At 42.8% G+C, this 21,284-nt stretch overlaps 1 protein-coding gene across 5 annotated transcripts in view; it reads left to right on the top strand.

Annotated features, from left to right (window-relative positions):
• The window catches only part of LOC140543092 (bis(5'-adenosyl)-triphosphatase), a 362,414-nt gene that overhangs the window by 279,396 nt on the left and 61,734 nt on the right, over window positions 1–21,284 (top strand). For 4 of the 5 annotated variants that reach the window (XM_072666108.1, XM_072666107.1, XM_072666109.1 and 1 more), the window contains 3 exons: window positions 1,452–1,597; window positions 4,636–4,665; window positions 19,833–19,901. In XM_072666108.1, coding sequence (XP_072522209.1) covers window positions 1,452–1,597; window positions 4,636–4,665; window positions 19,833–19,901 — 245 coding nt within the window. Of the gene's footprint in view, window positions 1–1,451; window positions 1,598–4,635; window positions 4,666–4,757; window positions 4,922–19,832; window positions 19,902–21,284 lie in introns of those variants that run through there. The other variant, XR_011978165.1, reaches the window with a different exon arrangement.

The following is a 21,284-nucleotide window of genomic DNA, read 5'->3' as shown; positions in this document are numbered from 1 at the left end:
AGGTCCAGAGGAACACAGGGTTCACGTCTCACCTTGGTTCCTGTCTATGCCCCTGGCTGGTGTGGTTAGGCAGGCAGAATTGAGGCCTCCCCACCACACAGTGCTGCTAGCGCTGCCGCTAATGCAGCATCAGTACGCAGATAAACATGCTAACAGGGGAGCGCTACATGCCCGATGCTACAGCTAATAGCTGACAGACGTTCCTACTGGCTAGCAGTGATCGTTTATGTCACTTAGCAATTTTTGTTGACACGCTCATCGGAAAAAAACATCGTAAATATGAGTTTGTGGTGGCGATCATGGGCACTGATTTCGTAAATGCGATATTTCCTTCATGATTCGAAGGCAGCATAACTACAAACTAGCGTACTAACTTGCGTATTAACTGTGAGCTAATGCGCCAAGCACAAACTAGCGTGCTGACTTGAGCTAATGCACTCACCGCAAAGATGTTTACGGCATGAGCTCATCCAATACATTTGGCTAATAGAGCTGTGTCCACAAACTTTTGGCTAAAGTGTAGGTGCTAAAATGTTACACAGCTTTGTCCACAAACTTTAGGCCAAATGTGGGGTGCCAAGATTTGCATATTGTAACGGTGAGCTAATGCACTTGCTACAGACTAGCCTGCTAACTCGTGTATCAATAGTGAGCAAATGTGCTAATCTTAAACTAGCATTCTGACTTGTGTATTAACCGTGAGCTACTGTGCTAAACGCAGACTATCATGCTAACTTGTTTATCAACATTCTGTCCCATTCTGACTTGGATATTGACTGTAAGCTAATGTGCTAACCGCAAGCTAGCCTGCTGCCTTGCTGTATTAACTATGAAGTAATGTCCTAACCTCAGATTAGCATGCTCACTTAGTTATTAACTATTAGCTAATGCACTAACCACAAACTAGCATGCTAACCTGCATATTGACTGTGAGCTAATGCGCTAATCTCAAACTACTATTCTGACTTGTATATTAACTGTGAGCTAATGCGATAACTGCAGATCTAGCCTGCTAACTTGTGTGTCAACAGTGAGCTTATGCGCTAATCTCGAACTAGCATTCGGACTTGCATATTAACTGTGAGCTAATGTGCTAAATGCAGACTATCATGCTAACTTGCGTATGAACATTCTGTCCCATTCTGACTTGCATACTGACTGTAAGCTAATGTGCTAACCGCAAGATAGCCTGCTAACCTGCATATTGACTGTGAGCTAATGCGCTAATCTCAAACTAGCATTCGGACTTGCATATTAACTGTGAGCTAATGTGCTAACCACAGACTAGCAGGCTAACTTGCTGTATTGACTGTGAGCTAATAATTTTTTATTAATAAATGGGTATTTAAGATTTGGGAATCCAGAGAAAGCAGGTGTTCTGAACATGAAACCCATACGATTGTACTGTCACTGTTACCACTGAACTTTTCCTTGACCAGCCACTGTCACAGATGTCTTAGTGTGTCCACTGAGACCCGTGGAGCGGTTCCGTGACCTGCGTCCGGATGAAGTGGCCGACCTGTTCACCACCACCCAGCGAGTGGCCAACATTGTGGAGCAGCATTATAAGGCATCATCTTTGACCATTGCCATACAGGTGAGCAGAGTCAGTGCCTGGCGTGCTGGACATGTTGTCCTGTATGATATTAATAAAATTCAATATCATGAGCTTTTAAATGTGTCCGTATGCAAAAGCACCCTTTTTTTTGCAGCTTGTGTTGCTAACCCCACATATTGAAATGATTTAAGAATTTTACAAATAGCAAAAAAATTATAAAATACACAAATAATTCGTCCTTTAAAAGGGAAAGCAAGCAAACCTGGATGAGCCAGTCTACTAAACGAGCCTGAAAACACTCGTGGAAGACAATCACTAGACTCTGTGCTCTCAGATAGGAGGCGGTTGAGATCTGAGCCTCAGTTAGCTGGACGTTCCTGGCTATGCATCGCTGTACATGGACCGTTGGTTCTTCGGTAAGTTGGATGGGTCGCTGTCGACTCCAGCTGCCTTTTGCTTAAGCAGATAGCCGCTTGTTTCAGTCCCGGTTTGGCCGTTTTCCCTAATAATTGCTGCAGCCGTGCCGCTGAATGTTTTGCCACTTTTAGCCCGACTGAAGGGGGCGTGTTCCAGCAGGACCACTGTAGATGATGCTTTGTCCAGCAGTACACACACCTCTTCTTCAGCGAGCTACTGGAAACACAGATGCCTCATTTTAGTCACTTTATCCAAGCTCCGGGTATTGATAACAGGGTTGTGGGTTCGATACCCAGGCTCAGCAAGCTGCCACCGTTGGGCCCTTGAGCGAACCCCTTCTCCCTCTCTGGTCCCTGGGCAGTGAAGTTGGCTCACTGCCTCTAGTTCACTAGTGTATGTGTGTGTGTCCACTACCACAGATGGGTCAAATGCGGAGAACCCACAAATACGTGCACCTTTAACTTTATTTTAATGGTATCCCATCTTTGGGGATGTTGCACGGTTGCCGTGGACGCGCATATTCATCGGTAACTATGACAGCTTATGAAGGCCGTGTAGCTGCATCACTCATGGCGTTCCTATTGTTCTTGAACAACTGCCTTTAAGGGCTTTTTTGCGGGACATGATCAAATGATGGTTTCAAATGCATTGAGAAGCAACAGAGGGACACCACCTGCTGGAGTCATGTATGAACAAATCAGAGAGAGAGAGACAGACGGAGAGAAGCAGAGAGATGGAAAAAGAGAGAGAGAGAGATAGAGAGAGGTGTTTTGTACCTTTACTTTGCATAACCTTTGATATGTATGCTAATTCCAAATGGCTCTCTCCTGCCGCGCCGTGCGGCCTAACAAAAGAAAATCATTTCACTTATCTGACGAAAGGGAATAATCAATATTCCTTCACCCAGAGGCAGTGAGACGAGATGGGAGATTAGATGTGTCTGCTTTCAGGAGATTGTCCCAGGCATCACTGTAGATACAGCGGCCAATAAAAAAAGGAAGGTGCCATGCTGGAGGTCTTTCATTTTCTTGTAGAAATAAAGAGCCGTGGAAAATTAAAAAGATCCAAAGTGTTTATCGTGGGAGAAATAACGGCACCTTCCTGGTGCAGCTAAACCGTAGAGGAAGGCGATGTGATCTGGAATCTATGACAGATGTTGGCACTGGGAGTAAGTCTGTTCACAAAGTCAGGGGCTTCAATGCTGCAGTAGATTTAAAAAAAAAAAATAAAAAAAAGATAAAAAATGACATGGTAATGAGCTAATGCATATTCATGACATTGTCCCGGGCTATTATAAATGGGACTGGTTGGTGCCTCATCACCTACCACCAAGGGTGGCCACAGGAAAGCAGACCTCGGACTTCAAGCCAAAAATATTTATAGTCTGCCCTCCTGTTCCATCTTCCATGGTCAGTACTTAGCACCACCCCCTTCCCTCTACCAGTGAAATGCTCCCTGTGCCACTGGCTGCAACACAAACCCCAAGCATGATCCACTCACCCCCATGCTTAACAGTTGGAGAGGTGTTCTTTTCATGAAATTTTCCACCCCTTTTTTCTTCTAACATACCTTCACTCAGCTACCAAAAAGGACCATTTTCACTTCACCAGCCCAAATACTTGTTTCCATAAAACATACGGCTCATTAAGATGTTCCTTTCACACGAATTGTTTATGGTGAAGATGCAGGAAAGATGCTCTTCTGATGACTCTTCCTTTGAAGCAACGCTATGTAGCATTTTCACCTTAAAAAACAGCTTAAAAATGATGTTAATGTTCCATTGACTTGTATTACGGAAATTAGCGCCGCTGCCCATGCTATTCCACGCTGCTAACTGCAGAATGGAACTCTGAAGATGAAACATCCTGTAATATTACTCTACAGCTTCAGTCCACATGCTTCTCTCACTTTCAGTGAGGGTCCTGTATCTTTCAGCTTGTCCAGAAAAGCATGTCCTTTAGTGACGATGGCTCAAAGTACGAATTACACCTCTCGACTGTAGGGGGAGCCAAAGAGCAAGAAATGGCAATTCTTCAAAATGCTGCTTAAAGGTCATATCTGTGCAGGTGTCGCTGCACAGTAGAATAGTGCACCGCTAAATCGTCCTTAAAGATGTTTGCAGACGAACTGTGTGCCACAGTCTCTTTACCACTGCAATATTTTATGTGTGACCTCGGTAACAGCCAATTAAAATCAACGGTAATGAGTTAATGCATATTAATGACCAGTGCTCCACCTGACTGGGTGCCAAAGTGGACTGAAAGTCTCCGAATCACAGCCATGACTTCTGTTTAAAGAGGTAGAAGTGCTGTTTGGTAAAACACATAGTTAAGGCTCGGATCATTGACTGCAATGACAATTTTAAGACCACCACAGACATCAGGTATCGTCATCTTCAAAGATCAGCTTTTTTACTTTAGTAAAAGTTGCACTTTCATAACTTTTCAGGAACTATTTTCATTCCTTTTTTCCTTCCTTGATTGTCATGCGCAAGGGCGTTAGCGAAAAAAACAGAGCCAGGAAAGAAAAACACACTTTGAGATTCATGTGGTGACACAGCAGTGCCACGATTCATCTGAAATTTAAATGCTGCTGAATTATTGACCAAGATATTCCCGGATTCCCAACCCTTTCTAATTATCTGCTTCTGTTCCCAATAGGACGGACCCGAGGCCGGACAGACGGTGAAGGTAAGGACTTAATAAGGCACTTTCTTTAAATTTATCATGAGGCCTCGGTGACACTTATCTTGTATTAAATAATAATTGTATTTCATTTGCAGGCCCCAAACTCTTGGAGCATGTCAATTATTAATAGGTCTAGTTTAAAATGCTTTGTCTATATCTTAATGGGCAAAGACTGTGCTGACAGTACACCCAGACAGTAGGACCTTTGGATAAACCTGAGGCTTTGCTGCAGTCCAGGCATGATGTTCACGTTTTGCAGGTGACCACATTTTGGGAATAATGCATGTGCCCCCCCCCCCCCCCCCCCTCATTTTAACTGTTATACTGCATGAATGATTTATGACGACGGGGCCAGCAGAAAGCGGGGCCAGCAGCTTTGACAACCTATTAGAAATGATAAAGATAATTAAACTTCAATTTTAAACCAACTGTTTTCCATTTAATTGCTTTAAAAAATGGAATGCAGGGACCCTGGGTGGTCCAGTTGACCTAGGTGCTGTCGCTATGATCAGAGGATCACTGGTTCGAATCCCGGTCATGCTGCTAGCCAATGGCAGCCGAGGCCCAGAAATAGCACACTTGGCCTTGCCAGGGTGGGTAGATGGCGCTCTCCCCCCACATCGCTTCGTTGGAGCAGAGTATGCGCCACTTCCCTTCAGGCAATGTTGGTTGCCTGGTTGCCTGATGTAGGGGGCGTGTGCTAGTACCCCCTTACTGGTGTCAGGGGCATCGCGTGCCATGGGGGTGGGGGTTTACGTAAGGGTTGGATAATTGGCAGTCCAAATTGGGGAGAGAAAATAGGTGGGTTCGATACCCAGGCTTGTCAAGCTGCCTCTGTTGGAACCCTCTTTGTTTCCTGGGTGGCGCAGCGATGGATGCCCACCGCTCTGGGCATGTGTGCTCATTGTCACTGTCAAACAGTGAGAATATGTGTGTGTTCACTGCATGGATGGGTTAAAGGCGTCCTGTCCTGTCGTCTTAGGTTAAATGTTAAAAAAGTAGCTCTATATAGCACCAAAGTGTTCCACTGCCAAAGAACCCTTATTTGGCACTATATAGAACCCTTTATGCACAGGTTATAGGTGAGGGTTCCCCAGTTCTGTTCGTTTAGGATCTCAGTGTCTAACGGTTTGTATTCCAACCTAGCTCAGCCTCATCTGATTTCACTAATTAGGCCTGTTTCTTTGTTAAAGAGGTCATTAGGAGCTCATTATTGTATTCTTGGTAGTCTCATTAGGTAGTCTTGTGCAGGTCTGGGATGAATAACTATAGGCCGCGGTAAGCTATCCCTGCAGAGTCAGTACTTCTGTATTCTAATCTAGCCCACCAGCTTTAATGTTCCAGGTGCGCTAGATTAGGTTATTAGGTTTGCAGCTTATCTCTGCGAGAGTCTAGATCACCAAGACTCAAGGTTTTGATCAAACTGATGGATTTTCTGCTGTGTAAATCGCCTCACTGATTAATGTGTAACTGTCTTGCATAGTTAGATGGTGGACAAATGTGTAGGCTGTTCTTCTTAATGATCTCTTTTCCAAGAGTCCATCTAGCATCACCCATTGTGATTGTTGGATAACCTTCAGTCCATGACCAGTGATGCAGTCCAGCCAAACGTAGTGGCCTTTTCACACTGCCCATCCTTTTTTATGCTAATTTCCTTATTGAATGCATTAATAGTGTTGTCCCTAATGTGCACATACTCATTTTTTATTGCATATGGAATGCCGTATTAATTATACATTTATAGCGGTTGCAGTGAGCGCTGGCTGTAGCCTGAAGTGTGGAGTAATATTGAAATGTTAATGGTGTAATTTGAGGAGAAGTTATAAAGCTAAGGGACTCTGAGGAGGCCTCGCAATCCCAATGACTCTAATCAGTCCTGCGGCCATGCGATCTGCCATCTCCACCTCGCCATTTAAATATCTGCAGTCGTACATTGAAAGCATAGCATTTCATTTCTCATGGAAATATATATATATAACTATATAACTATTTATAACTATAAGAAAATGCAAAACATGCACATATATATATATATATATATATATATATATATATATATATATATATATATATATATATATGGTTTGCATTTTCTCTGTAACTGCACCATCTCACATCACTGTGAGTGCCGTTAAAGCTAAATCCAGGTCATAGACTGTTAATCTAGTTGCTAGGTGGTTGCTATGGTGTTGCTAGGTGGTTGCTATAAAGCTATTTAGTGCTTGTTTGGTGTTTGCTATGGTGTTGCTAGGTAGTGGCTGTGGTATAACAGGTGGTTATAGTGTTGCACAGTAGTCACTATGGTGGTCACTATTGCTGCCACTATTGGGCCCTTGAGCAAGGCCCTTAACCCACTCCTCCATGGGCATTTAAATATCTGCAGTCGTACATTGAAAGCATAGCATTTCATTTCTCATGGAAATGAGACTTCTCCTACAGTTATACACTCATAACAACAGTGAGACCTTCTTCCGCTATAGACCTTTATCACAGTCACTCAGCTCCCTCAAAAATCTTCACTGGGCTTCAGCAAAGCCAACAGCAGGGCCACTAACATGTCTGGCAGTTCCTCCAACATGGACCAAAGGCTAGTTTGTCTTGGCCGAAGCGCATCAGGCTAAAGTTCTACTCTGCACGTCTGCCGCAGTGCTCTACATTAAGTAGGTACTGTGCGGTGCAATGTAGGTACAATGTGATCCATTGAGGCCCCACCTCACAACTTACAGGATCTCAGCAATCTGCTGCCAATTGCTGTAATTGCTGAAATTGCTGTTCACTCTGTGGAAATCACATAATCTTCCCGTTCCTGGAAACTCCTGTATTCCCACCTGGAAGATGACGTCATTGACTATAACGAAGTATCCGGCACCACGTCCGGTTTGCCCGATTTTGAAGTAGCTTGCTTGCTTAGTTTTTTAGATGCAAGAGTTTCCTCAAAGCCTTTAATATCAAGAGGTTCTCAAATAAGCAACTGTGTCCTCTTCAGATAAGAGGCTGGTCCTTGAGATAATGAAAGAGAACGCTGCGATGGCTTGTGTCTAACAAGCCCATTTGAGCCTCTATCAGTGCATCGCTGTGATGGGCCGGAGTCGCGTCATCTTTAAAGCGGGCCACCATGTTTACCCCGAGATATGGTGGGGGGGGGTTTGATGTCGGTGTTCTCAGTGGGAGGGCTGCTCGTGTGGAATGGGAGGGTTGTCGCAGGCTTTTATCAGAGCCGCACACTCACTCGTTCGACCTCTCTTACTCGATGAGTTGTCATTGAGAAAGGATGCGGTGGATAATTGCAGTATCGCTTGGATGAGGAGATGCGTAGAACTCGCCAATGAAACCAAGCTTTTTTAGCCTTGCTTCTGAAGACGAGCTGCTGGTCTTCGCTCGATTGGCCCTTGATCAGAGAGATGTTCAATAAAGGCTACTTTCAGTTCCCTATGACGTTCTCTCCACTTCTTTCTACAGTTTCTACAGGAATAAGTGACTATAAGTGGGTCATGCTTGTGATTTAATGGCACAGGTAGAGCCAGTTTCATCTAGGTCGCTGCAAGACATGCTTAATTCCTGGGTCCTATTGCAGTGTATACATCTTGACATGGTTCTTAGCTTAGTGACACAGTTGTGGACGTTACAAGGGGCCGGCAAAGGGCAGAACAGGACAGGTGTCCAAGAAAAGATTTTAGGGACTTTGAAGGTGGGTTCGTTGTTGGAGCTTTCATATTTAGGCAGTTGCTAGGCTGTCACTCCATGTACACTAGAGTAGATGGTTGCTATGATGTTGCTAGGTGGTTGCAATAGAGCTGTTTAGTGCTTGTTTGGTGTTTGCTAGGTAGTGGCTGTGGTATAACAGGTGGTTGTTATAGTGTTGCACAGTGGTCACTATGGTGGTCACTATTGCTGCCACTGTCGGGACCTTGAGCAAGGCCCTTAACCCTGCAGCAATGGCTGCCCACTGCTCCGGGTCTTTTGTGTTGCTGTAGTGTTGCCAAGTGGTCCCTATGGTGTTGGTAGGTGGGCACTATGGTGTTGCTTGGTGTTTCCAATAGAGTTCTTTAGTGGTTGCCTGGTGGTTGCTATGGTGTTGCTAGGTGGATGCTATAGAGTTGTTCAGTGGTTGCTTGGTGGTTGCTATAGTGCTCCTGGGTGGTGACTGTGATATCACAGGTGGTTTTTATAGTGTTGCACAGTGGTCACTATGGTGGTCACTATTGCTGCCACTATTGGGCCCTTGAGCAAGGCCCTTGACCCACTCTCCTCCATGGGCACCACAGCGATAGCTACTGTGTGTGTGTTTGCTCATTAGTGTGTGTGTGTGTGTGTGTGTGTTTGTGCGTTCACTGTACGGATGGGTTAAAGGTGGAGGCCAAATTCCACTAACGGTCATTAGGGGGGTCTTCGTCTCTGATGGTTGCTGTAGTGTTGCCAGGTGGTCCCTAGATAGCGTTGGTAAGTGGGCACTATGGTGTTGCTTGGTGCTTCCGATATTTAGTGCTTGTTAGGTGTATGCTCTGGTGTTGCTAAGTGGTGGCTGTGGTATCACAAGTGGTTGCTATGGTGTTGCCTGGCCATCTCTCATCACATTCTCCACAAGTGGTAGAGTACACCAGTAGCCTACACCAAGAGAACAGTGCAGGCCTGAGTGGCTGACCCCAACATCGAAGGTCCTACAAATCAATACACTGGTATTCTGACTGACCTTTATCCTAAAGGGCATGTTCTCTTCGCAGGATGACAGTGGTCCCAGGGCATGAGGGGTCACTGAATGACTTGATGAGGATGCAAATGATGTAATTATGTAAAATGATCATATGCTACTGTATGACCTTCACAGTCAACAGATCTCCACCCTGTTGAACACCTATGGGAGATAGGCTTGTCAGCCATCTGTTGATATGTTGAAATTGGGGATTATGAATATTTAATATTTGTCGGGTTAACAGGTTAAGGCATGGTTTATAAATAATTAGGGTACGCAGTTAACGAAGCAGGCCTCTCCGAAATCCGGTCAACTCTTTCGGTCCAAAGCGAAAACATATGGAAAGAAAAACCCTGTGAAACGAGGACAGACGTGAGTGTAAATATTCACGACTGCTTAATGGATGGGTTTGGGAGCTCGTGGTACTTCTGTGTCTTTCTTTTCCTTCCTTTTTTTTCCCTCTGCCACCGCTGTTAATGTTGCTTTCACTTCCCCCTCATCTCATCTCCTCCGTGTTCATTAGCCCTGCAGTGCATGCTGCTAGCATCAATCCTCCCCAGCAGAGAAAAACAGCCCCGCGGCCATACCATTAACAGCAAGGCGCAAGTTCCGCCGCACCGAACCCCACGTCCTCAATCACCGCTTCTAGTGGTTACGGCATCCTAAAATGGAGTTCTGGACTTATTTTCTTGGCCTGGAAGTTCCTGTGTTACGAGTTGAGACTTGGACTGAGTTGAGGGAGTAGCTGTTAGGGCTGGGAAATGTGACGATATGCCATCGTTATCATGATAGATTACGCCACAGTGTGGACATGATGGACACATTTGAATGGAGTCAAGTGAATGCATTACCTTTTTCAGGCGTCATAAAAACAACAGTGTATAGTAACCGCATGAACTGCATAGCAACCAGTAGCTTTTGGGAAATCAGCACATAGTTATTGAACAAGCTGTTATTTGGTCCTCCTGTTCCTTCTGAAATGGATTGGTTTGATTAATGAAAAACTGATTAAACCATCAATTCGGGCCATAAATGTCCAAACCTCTATGATGCTCATCTCTGCTAATGTCCCTATGGGGTTGAAGGAACATGGTGGTTCTAGACTAACATAGACAGACATGTACGTACAAGACATTCTAGACAAAGCCATGCTTTCCATTTCTAACAGCAAGTGGTTGCTATGGTGTTGCTAGGCCATCCCTTGTCATATTCTCCACAAGTGGGTGAGTACACGAATAGCCTACACCAAGAGAATGGCGCAGGTCTGAGTGGTTGACCCCTACGTTGAGGTTCACTGCAAATCAATACACTGCTATTCTGACTGACCTTTATCCTAAAGGGCACGTTCCCTTCCAGGATGGCAGTGGTCCCAGGGTATAAGGGGTCACTGAATGACTTGATGAGGATGGAAATGATGTAATGATGTAAAATGATCATATGCTACTGTATGACATTCACAGTCAACAGATCTCCACCCTGTTGCTCCTTAATTTCAACAGAGTAGAAATATAAATATTTCATATTTATTTTATTTATTAGAGGAGGATATTATGCCAAAAAACCTTCAGTCTGGGCCATAAATGTCCAAACCCACCACCTCTATGATGCTAATCTCTGCTATTGTCCCAATGATGTTGAAGGAACATGGTGGTTCTAAGCTAACAGAGACAGACATTAACATTTTTGGCCATTCTAGATTAAACAGAGACATGCGAAGCCATGCAAAGCCAGTCAGTGGTGTCAGTTGTGTAGCTTTGACTTCCCCATGAACCTGGTTCCACCCATTGTACAAACACACGACTGGTTGATTCCACTCTCACGTTCTAAATATACCTGCAGTCCAGCTTCTGAAGCTCTCATCAGTTGGAGATCTCGGTTGTATGTATCTTGATGCTACATAGGACAAAAACCCTCATTGGATGATGCTTTGATGGCGATTTCTGAACTCTTCCAAGACAAGCGTACCTTATTGTACATGATGATCCTGCTGAATTACCTGCAACTTATAGCGACCCCTACAGGCCATTCCAAGCAGCACCAATGTGGACTATTCTAATAAATACACACTGATACCTGGAAAAAATATATATGTGTATGTTACGTTTTTCCCTAGACCTTCAAAAGACCTGTTGCCACTTATACATCATGTGTTCAGGTGATTTTAATACTATTTAAAGTATTTCTTTTTGATAAAATGTTACGAAAATTCTTTGTTATTTAATTTAAAAAATGTTACATCCGATCCAAGAGAGGTGCAGATGTGAACAACTTCTAGTTGACATGTTTACATTCTGCAGATACATGAATATTACTGCAGTGCTTGCTTGCACAGTTTAAAACATCAAAATGAATAAAAATGCCAGAAATCATAATTATGATTATTTTTCTAAAAGCCAAAAAGGCCCCACGGGTTCTGTACTGATGTTGTTTATATTATATAGGCCATATACAGGTTGTTATTTTGCTGTATTAACCATCCCTACATAGTTGCAATTGGGTTAATAGGTTAATAACTCACAAATTATAGCATATAATTGAATAGCCGGTGCTATTCAATGTCAATTCCAACATGCTCACAAACCTCTGCATGATAAATGATCACAGTACATAACATTTTGTGAAAACATCCATCATCACTATGTCCTATTTTTGAAGTATTACCCACCCTTAGCGGTTGCCATTTGGGTTGGAAGTGTTGCAGGCGGCGCGGGGAGTTAAGGAGTTAAGCATTTTTAACGACATAATCCACAGTCTGTGAGTCAACACCAGGGCCAGCTGCCATCTTCCAGCCCAGTTCCTGAATCATGTTTAAAAATAAGCAGCATAAAATATTAAAGGATGCGGATAGGGGTATTTTTTATTTATTAAATTTTTTTGAAGAAATGCACTAATCTCAGGATATGTGGCCTGTCACCAAACAGAATTGGGGTAAAATAGAGAACAGAAGTGCAAAGGACCCCTGGGTGTACCCCTGTCTGCCCCCCTCCCCTCTTTAATCTTTATTTTTATTGCCAATTTAATGACGGGCAATTTTTCAGCCGCTGTGAGTTGGACCTGAGATGATATAGATTGTCAATACAAACAAGGTCAAATTGAAATAGATTTCAGATAGGATTTTACACTTGAGTGGATGAACTGCGGACTCGCCGAGAATGCGCATCAATTTGGAGTACGGCCTACAACGGAATAATCCAGAGGCCTGATGCGATTTCTTATGATTTCGTTCGATCTTCTCGCCTTAATGGCCCTATGGATAGACGGCGGTGGTGGCGGCCGACCTCACGTTGGTGCGTTGAAGGCTTTAATGGAGAGGACTTGTTCTCCGTGCTTCTTAACCAAGTGGAGTAATCTCCATATTTTATAACGCATTCCCAACACGGAGTTACTCGAAATTAGAATCCTGCCTGGTCCTTTTATGAAAACAGATTATCTTGCGTGTGTAGCACACCTGCTATGTTAGTGCGCTGGCCCCATTTGTCACTCGCATTATTGCAATCAGGTGCTTGGAGTTAAAGAAAGGGGGGAAAAAAGGCCCTATGATTGAATAAAAGAAGCGCGACTCTATAGAGGCGAATGCATTTTTACTAACTTCCCCAGCCTGGAGCAACACTGAGAACCGTAGAGCGGTCTCAGTATTCATATGGCGAAATTGGGTTTCTGGAAGGGAAAAAAAAAAAACGGGGAGGGACTCAAGAATTCCGTCATTTATCTTCCTTAGGAGGGTCATTTATCTTGCTTCTACAGCATGATGGTCTGGAGTACATTAAAAAACTCCTGAATATATACATCATTGCCAGTGTAACCCAGTTGTGTGTATATAGAGTAGTCAGATCAATGGCCCTCTCTTCATAATGGATCCATAACAGGTTTATCTTTATGTGTGGAGAAAGTCATTGATGTGCATGTGGGCCCTGGTTAGTGTTGTTTTTTTTGTTTTTTTTACCCTCCCAGTGACGCATTTTGTGCTCGGCTACCCAGTTTCATCCCCGTAGGCCACCTGGAGACAATTTTGATTGTCTTAGGAGTGCTACTTGTCACGCACTGGGTGTCTATTGAACCACCTAGCGTACTTCACTCGAGTGCCGTCCAATTAACATTATTAACTCCTCCAATCATGTTTGTTTATAGTCTATGAAGAACAAATTGTTTCCTGATGCTCCTTTAGCTAAACCCCCTCTGAGACAACAAGGATTGTGGTGCGCAAAGGCTTAACGACTGAGCTTCAACTCAGAGGGATCGCGACGCTGCTTTTTTCTGTTTCAGTGCTGTTGGACTGAGGGTTCCTCGGGTGTGGGACGTCTAGGCCGCCTTCTTGATCCATCTTTAGATTGACTTATAGAGGGTTCCCATGTCATGACTTGGGAATTGTTGAATGCGAGACTGTATGGAGACTATTTGCATTATTTGGATCAATTACAAAGGTTTAATATGATTCAACGAGTCAAATGAAATCCTACAGTAATGGTAGCTGGCGAAGACTTTGAAGAATTTGACAAGAAATAAGCTCAAAGACTTTTTTTTCTTTGTACTTTTCTAAATTCATTAAAATTTGAATACACTTTAGTTTTAACTTAGACGTTGCACCCAAATTACCCCCAAAACTTTCAGAATATTCATCTTGATGCTAGGCTTTTGGAGTTATTTGGAGGATGTTTTGCTGGTTGTCAACATGAAGGTCAGAGTCGTGCCAGTGAAAGTTAAGTTAAAATGATAAGACCGAGAATCATGAGTAAAAACATCGACCGAATTACCGACGTTGACTGGAAAGAAAGAAAACTGGTGACCTTAGGAACTAGGAGCCCTGGAAACAATCACTTTTCAAACTTTCTTCAGATCTGAGAATGTGAATGTTAACCACACATGATCTTTTGAGCACAGACTATATATAACTATCGAATGTACATAAGTCATTTAATAACAACTTACATGAACATCTTGAAAGGCTTAATCCATCAAGCTTTGATTGGTGTTTTGACATCTAATGCTTGTTGAGATAAACCCATATATAAGTGTATTTTTATTATATCACCAACGGCAATCATTGGGGTCCAATCACTTATGTTGGCATTGTGCCTCTTCATGAATGGCGTCCTTCAGTCAAGTGTTATCAAATATTAATAAAAGTTTTTTAAAGGTATTATTGAAAGGTAATATTGAAATACCCAACAGGTACTAGTACTATTGACTGGTTAACAACTATTTAGAATAAACAATGGGGTAAGTACATAGAAAGCTGAATAGTACATAAAACTAATTGTGTATAGATTTGCTCTGATTTATTTGTGTACTAATTGGACACGTTTAACCAATTACTACATACAACTCAAATACTCAAAAAATCTGAAAATCTGACAACAACTGGGTGCCAAAACTTATATATACAAAAAAAGTGTATATTTTCAATGATATTGCTATGCTCTTGAATGTTTTTATTGCTAATGTGAGTGTTCTAACAGACCACAGAAAGTGCAACTCTGCTGCTGTAAGCTCCATGTCTAATGTGGTATATCATGGTACAGGTACTTACCATTGTGTTTATATGAAAACTGAGCACACACTGAAACGTTCATTCATTAGCATTCAATTAGTCTACTTGATTAAAGTTGGCATTATATATGTGACTGGCAGATCTCACCAGGAGCTTTGTAAATATTAGCTGTGCGGTGATCAAATAGGCTCTCTTACCTCTCGCACCCTTTCCTGTGTGTTTGCACAAAGAGCAATTCGGAGCATATGCTAACCAGCATGAAGTAAAATGGTCCTATCAAACCATAAAGCAAGATGAATCTCTTAGTAAATTAGCCACGTTTGGAGCTGCGTTGCACCGTGCTAGCAGAAGACTCTGGGATAGATCCCTCTTCCTCTAATTAGTAGTTCCGGCTGCAAGCCTCTGTTGCTGCTTTTACCCCCTGTCTTAATGGGAGCACAGCTGTTCGTGACAAAATACATTTGTCTGCCTGTCTGACTGGATTTAACCTAAACAATATAAATCGGAGAGTGGCCATTCTGCTCATTTGTCCTTAGTCAGAACCTAATTAATAGCATCTGTTTTAATTATCAACTTTGCAAACCTCTTATTTAGCAGCGATTGGTTTCTCGCTGCGGGACTTTTTACCATCATTAATATTCAGGCCTGATGGACTGTGTTTAAAGTTTATTACTTCCTTCCTTTTTTTGTTCCGTTTTTCTTGAAGGACAACGCTTGAAGAAACAGTATCAGTGGCCCGCGCTATCAAAGACTGACATTGAAGTGCATCTTCAGACATGCAGGAAATGTTCAACTCTTAAAAAGATATGGAAATTGGACTGTGGCGGATGTAAAACGCTTGACCTCCCCGTGGCTCAGATTTTCGTCAGAGCTCGGTTGGTAAAATTAGAAGGAAATCTGCCAGTGTTTAATATTAGGCCTTAAACACTGTCTTGAGGTCTTTCAGTTAAAATGCAGGTAAGGTGGCACACAGCTGATACACTGAGCTTATTGAGCCTCGAACGATGGTGATGCACAACCTGAGCAACTCAGGATGATACAAATACAGATGATATGATTTGTGCTGGGATTTGGAATAGGATGAATACCGGGCTGTAGACATGTAGAGTTCCATGCAGTCGGTTCAGACCTGATTTCAGCCTTTTTCAGCCTGATTTCAGCGTTTTTCCTCAGTAAGATGGACCTACGTGCATCCGTTTTGGCAAGACATCTGAAGGTCATGGTCTTTATCAATAAAAAATAAACTAAACTGATAAACTGATGAAAATACATTATACAAATATATCAGACTCATATACTGACCATATACCATACAGTGCACCTGCACACATTCCTTAGAATTATTCATTCTAGCAATAAGAGAGTTTTGTGCCTGTAAACATCACATTAGAGCAGGTAGGTAAACATGAATATAGTAAAAAGTAACAAGAATTTCTCATTTTAAGGAAAAATATCAAAACGCTAAATAGACAAAAGTATTAGGACGCCTGCTCATTCATTTCATTAATTTCTTTAAAAATCAAGGGTATTAAAAAAGAGTTTATCACAAAACATCAAACAGTGAGCAAGCCAAAGATGACGGTGACAAGGAAAATGTCCCTCAAAGCTGAAGGACGAAACCTTAGAAGGAAACAAGCCCTCATCTGGTCAAAACTACTTAGACATGATTGACCAAAAGCCACTGTAGCCATAACACCGTCTGTTGTTATGGTTGAGTTTACTGATGTAGTCAATAGTAGTGATGGGAAGAATAATAAAAGTGGTTGATGATATTTAATAATAATAAGATATAAGCATATTCCCTAAGGGTGGACAACTTGTCCAAGGCAGGTAGCAATAGCTACAGGTAAAAGTATTAAGTGCTATCTATTAAAATAGCTTAAGTAAGTTCCTTAAGGAAATATATATATTGCTGCTGTCCAGTGAAAAACATGTATCTCCATTTTTGTTCGAGCCCCAAAGCTGATCTGTACACCGCGTAAGTAATTCTGGATGAATGGACCAATTGAAATACTCTAAATTACTTGGAATGACATCTTATTTTACATTGACTTCCACTATATAATCTGATAGAGTCTGATGTAGTGCCAAACATCCCCATAGCATAACAACAGTCTAACTTTAATAAGCTAACTTAGTTAGCAGTGTATTTGATTTTAGCATTTCATTTACTGGGAGTTGGGTTATCTTAATATACAGTACACTGGAGATATACAACAAAGCCAAAAACATAAAAAAAACAAAACAACGATCTTCCCTAGCCTCCAGCCCAACGTCTTCACCGCACCCAGCTTTTCCTAAGTACCTTCTAATAGGTCTTCTTGATAAAAAGATGCTCCGGTAGCTCTTCTTCCTCAAAGTTTCCTCAAGGTAGACAAATTTAATATCGCAGCCATTATGCAAATGATCTCATTAAATAGAAAACGCATAGCAACAACGCAGATGCCTCCAAACATGTTATGTTGTTTGTAACATTTATAAACACTTATTCTCTGAGCCTGAGCTGTTTATCATACCAGTCTAATGAAAAATGAATAATAAAGCAAAAAAAAAAAAAAACAGCAATTACATTATGATGCCCTAGATGAGGACAGGATAGCATGAAGAGGTGCTTTGATGATGCTTCGTGGTATTTTTTATTATTATTACTTGTGATTTATGCTGAGCTGAGGATGTGCACCCTGATGATGATGATGATGATAATATAAAAAAAGCCTTTTGACGTAAGATTGTGAGATTACTCATTGGATTCCGTTTTGCAGAGATGTACCTTGAGCTTTTTTCATGTTGTTCGGACAGCAAACTATTAGGAATTACTGCTGTGACACAAAAATCTTGAATTGCCAAAATGGCAACTTTACAGGAGAAGGTAAAAACAGTCTTAACCCCCAATGGAAGTCAATGAAAAAAGATTTTATTCCATGTCATTTTGGAGCATTACTATTGGTCTTTTCATCATGAAATTCTGGCATCTTCTAAAGAACCACTGCCAGATTCAAATTAGCTCAAAAAATGAAAAACGACAAAAATGGAGATACAAGGTTTTTGCATTAAAGAGAATGTCCTCAGACTCATCAGACTTTATTGGTCAATTATGTTGGTGCATACAAGGAATTCCTGAAAGGAAGATTTCCTGTCCAATATGTCCACTAAAATGTCCAGTGATTGTTCATGAGTGTGATGATAAGAGGGAAGAAGCCTTTCTGCTGCCTGGTTCTCTTAACCCTTTTTCTATAGCACCTCAAGGGAGGAACAGAAACCTTTGATGGATCAGTGATGGATCTTTCCCCATGCTTCCTGGTTCTGGAGGTATTCTGGTCAAACGGGGTGCCATCGATAGTCTTCTTTGCAGATCTAATGATGATGTACTGCAGTTTGTGAAGATCCTGTTTGACGGAATAGCTCCGCCAGACTGATGGAGGTGGTGTTGGCAGATTCTGTGATGGCTTGATAGGACTGAACCAGCAGCTCCTGAGGCAGGTTGAACTTTTTCAGCTGGCACAGGAAGTGCATCCTTTGTTGGACTTCATTTGAGAGATGTTGATATCTTGGGAACTTTCCAGAAATTTGAAAAACTCAAATCCATCTGAAAGCAGACTTGACACTGTGGAGAGATAGAGGGGTGCATGGAGGTGCAGCCATTGGTGTCTCTACTGTTCAGGGAAGGTTTCCTGCTGGATTTTAGAGCATTGCTGTGAGGATTTTATTGCATTCAGCAACATCCATGAGGTCTGGATGTTGGAGGAGCACCATCCAACCACATCCCCAACTTTCCAACTCATGCCAAAAGTATTGGATGGAGCACCAACCAACCGTCATTCCAGAGAACCCAGTTCTTCCACTGCTCCACAGCTCATTGCTGGGGGGCTTTATACCCCTCTAGCCCATGCCTGGCATTAGGCAGCATGGTGCCAATAGGTTAATATTTACAGAGAGTCCTATTGTATTGACAATACTTCTCTATGGGTGTCCACAAAAATGCCATGTCCTCTCGTTATTCAACAATTCAAAGGTTTGACAGGACAGCCAGTCACAACAGAGCTCATTTACATGCACCAGTCTTAAAACTACAGTAACAATAACACCCTGTACAATTACATTCATGGCATTTAGCTGACGCTCTTATCCAGAGCGACTTACAAGGTAACTCGTATTACAGAGGTAGGCCAATGTAGTGTTAGGGGTCTTGCCCAGGGACTCTTATTGGTGTAGTACAGCACAGTCACCCAGACCGGGAATCGAACCCTGGTCTCCTACATGGTGTAATAGCTCACTGACAGCTAGTGGTTTTATCTGTTGCACCACACCAACCAACAGCTGTATAATTCGTAGAGAAGTAGAGAAGCAGGGAAACGGTCAGGTAGAATAGAATTCTGACCAATGTTGGTACATAAACACACACAGACTCATTAGTGGACACAATCTGGACACAGATGTAGAGCGGCACTGATCAGCACTGTATCTCCATAGAATGCAATAAATACAGCACCTCAGGCTTCGTTTCATTAAAAAAGAGCCAGTTGTGCTGGGACTCGAATAACTTTGCTAACGTTCACCCAAGGAGAGCGGAATTTCACAAATGTAACTGTACAGATGGTCGAGTTTGTGACAGCATGTTGCGGCGGGGAGCTGCGAAGGACGTCTGACAAAGTCAATTTAAGTTTTAAAAGATTGAAAAAAAGGGGGAAGAAAACAAGTCTCTGAGGTTTACACGTATGTACGCTTGGAGGACTTTACTGTAGCCCTCTGGTGATTTAGAAAATATGTATATATTTATATATATTTCTACTACGTGGCTTAAAACAGCGCAGGCTGCCGCCAGATTGTGAATTAATTAAGTACTGTATGCGTGCCGGATAGTGTGTTTGGTGGAGCGTACCGGTGTGAACAGAATTCCCGCTTGACTGTCTCCCCGCCGCAGCTTCCCCGCACGACCCGCTACACCGAGTTTGATTAAAGCTCACCCTGTTTGTTTCTCTGTGTTTCTTGCAGCACGTCCACGTCCACGTGTTGCCGAGGAGAGCCGGAGACTTTGAGAGGAACGACAGCATCTACGACGAGGTAACGTCCTGATATATTGTGGAGGGGCTGTAGACAGTCGCGTGTGTGCCGCTCACATCAAGATCTAGTAAATACACACCGGGGTCACCGCAGTGACAGCGCACTCGTAAACATCACCGACACGCCAGATTGTGCGTCCTCAGGCAAACTGTAAATAGAGTAGGATAACAAGGCCCAGTGGAAAGAGCGCAGCGCCGCTGTTGCCTTTTTTTATTGCGTCAGGAAACATCAAGGCCTCGCTGCCTTCGCAAACGAATCTCGGAGTGGTCCGAAATAGGGCTTGAGCGTTTACTGGATTATTCCCACCTGGACAAAATGCACCACGTCAACACAGGTTTTATGGCACTTACTTTCAGCAAGAACTGTGAGGTGGTTTGCGGAGGTGGGACCACCGTACTGGTAGGTGCGTTGAGTGCATTTAAAGCAGTGTAATACATTTACATTTACAGCATTTAGCAGACGCTCTTCTCCAGAGCGACTTACAAAAGTGCTTTGCTATTTACCCAAGAAAAACCTCAGCTAGTTTAAATAGACTAATTATTTAAAGATACCTCTAAGTTTAGACTCTACTAAACACAAGTCAGTAAGGAGACCATAGTACTCTGCTGTTCGCCCAAGTATTCTCGGAAGAGGGGGGTCTTCAGTCTGGGTTTGAAGACAGTGAGCGTTGGACACCCAGGGGAAGCTCATTCCACCACTTCGGTGCAGGACAGAAAAAAGCCTGGACGCTCGTCTTCTGTGGATTTTGAGACATGGCGGGTCGAGCCGAGCCGTACTTGAAGCAGACTGACTCTATTGCCTGAAGATTGCGAGTCAAGCCCCGGGTCAAGCTACTTCGCCATCAGCAGCCGGAGCCTGAGAGAGCACAATTGACAATGCTCTCTCTGGGTGGGTAGAAGGCACTTTTTCGCTCATCACTACCATCGTGATCACTATGGGTCCAGTGCTTGCCTTTGAGCACATTGGCTGTCTAATTTGAAAAGAGGCAGTGGCTGACTTCATATGTATCGGAGGAAGCATGGGCTCGTCCTCACCCTCCTAGTGTCGGGAGCATTGCAAGTGATAGGGGGAGTCATGTGGGTGGGTTAATTGGCGCAATTAAAAAAATAAAGTAATCGGACAGTTGACTGATGAGCAGATTTATGGTGTGATGTGTTTCCTCCATATTTTATAACACATTACGGACATACACTCTCTGGACAAAGGTGTTGGGTTAAGTGAGGGTGATTGCGAAATTAAACAGATGCGTTGATGCTGCACTAGCACTAAAAGCTAGTCATCTAGAGGATGACTGCAATATTGTAGTAATATCTTTGTTCATTATAGAGAGTCATATTGGCTATTAAAGGTCTTTATTATGTGCATATGTTCATGTAATGACAG

The sequence above is a fragment of the Salminus brasiliensis genome, chromosome 21 (assembly GCF_030463535.1).
Source record: "Salminus brasiliensis chromosome 21, fSalBra1.hap2, whole genome shotgun sequence".
Lineage (NCBI taxonomy): Eukaryota > Metazoa > Chordata > Actinopteri > Characiformes > Bryconidae > Salminus > Salminus brasiliensis.
This window is presented reverse-complemented; position numbering and strand designations above follow the sequence as displayed.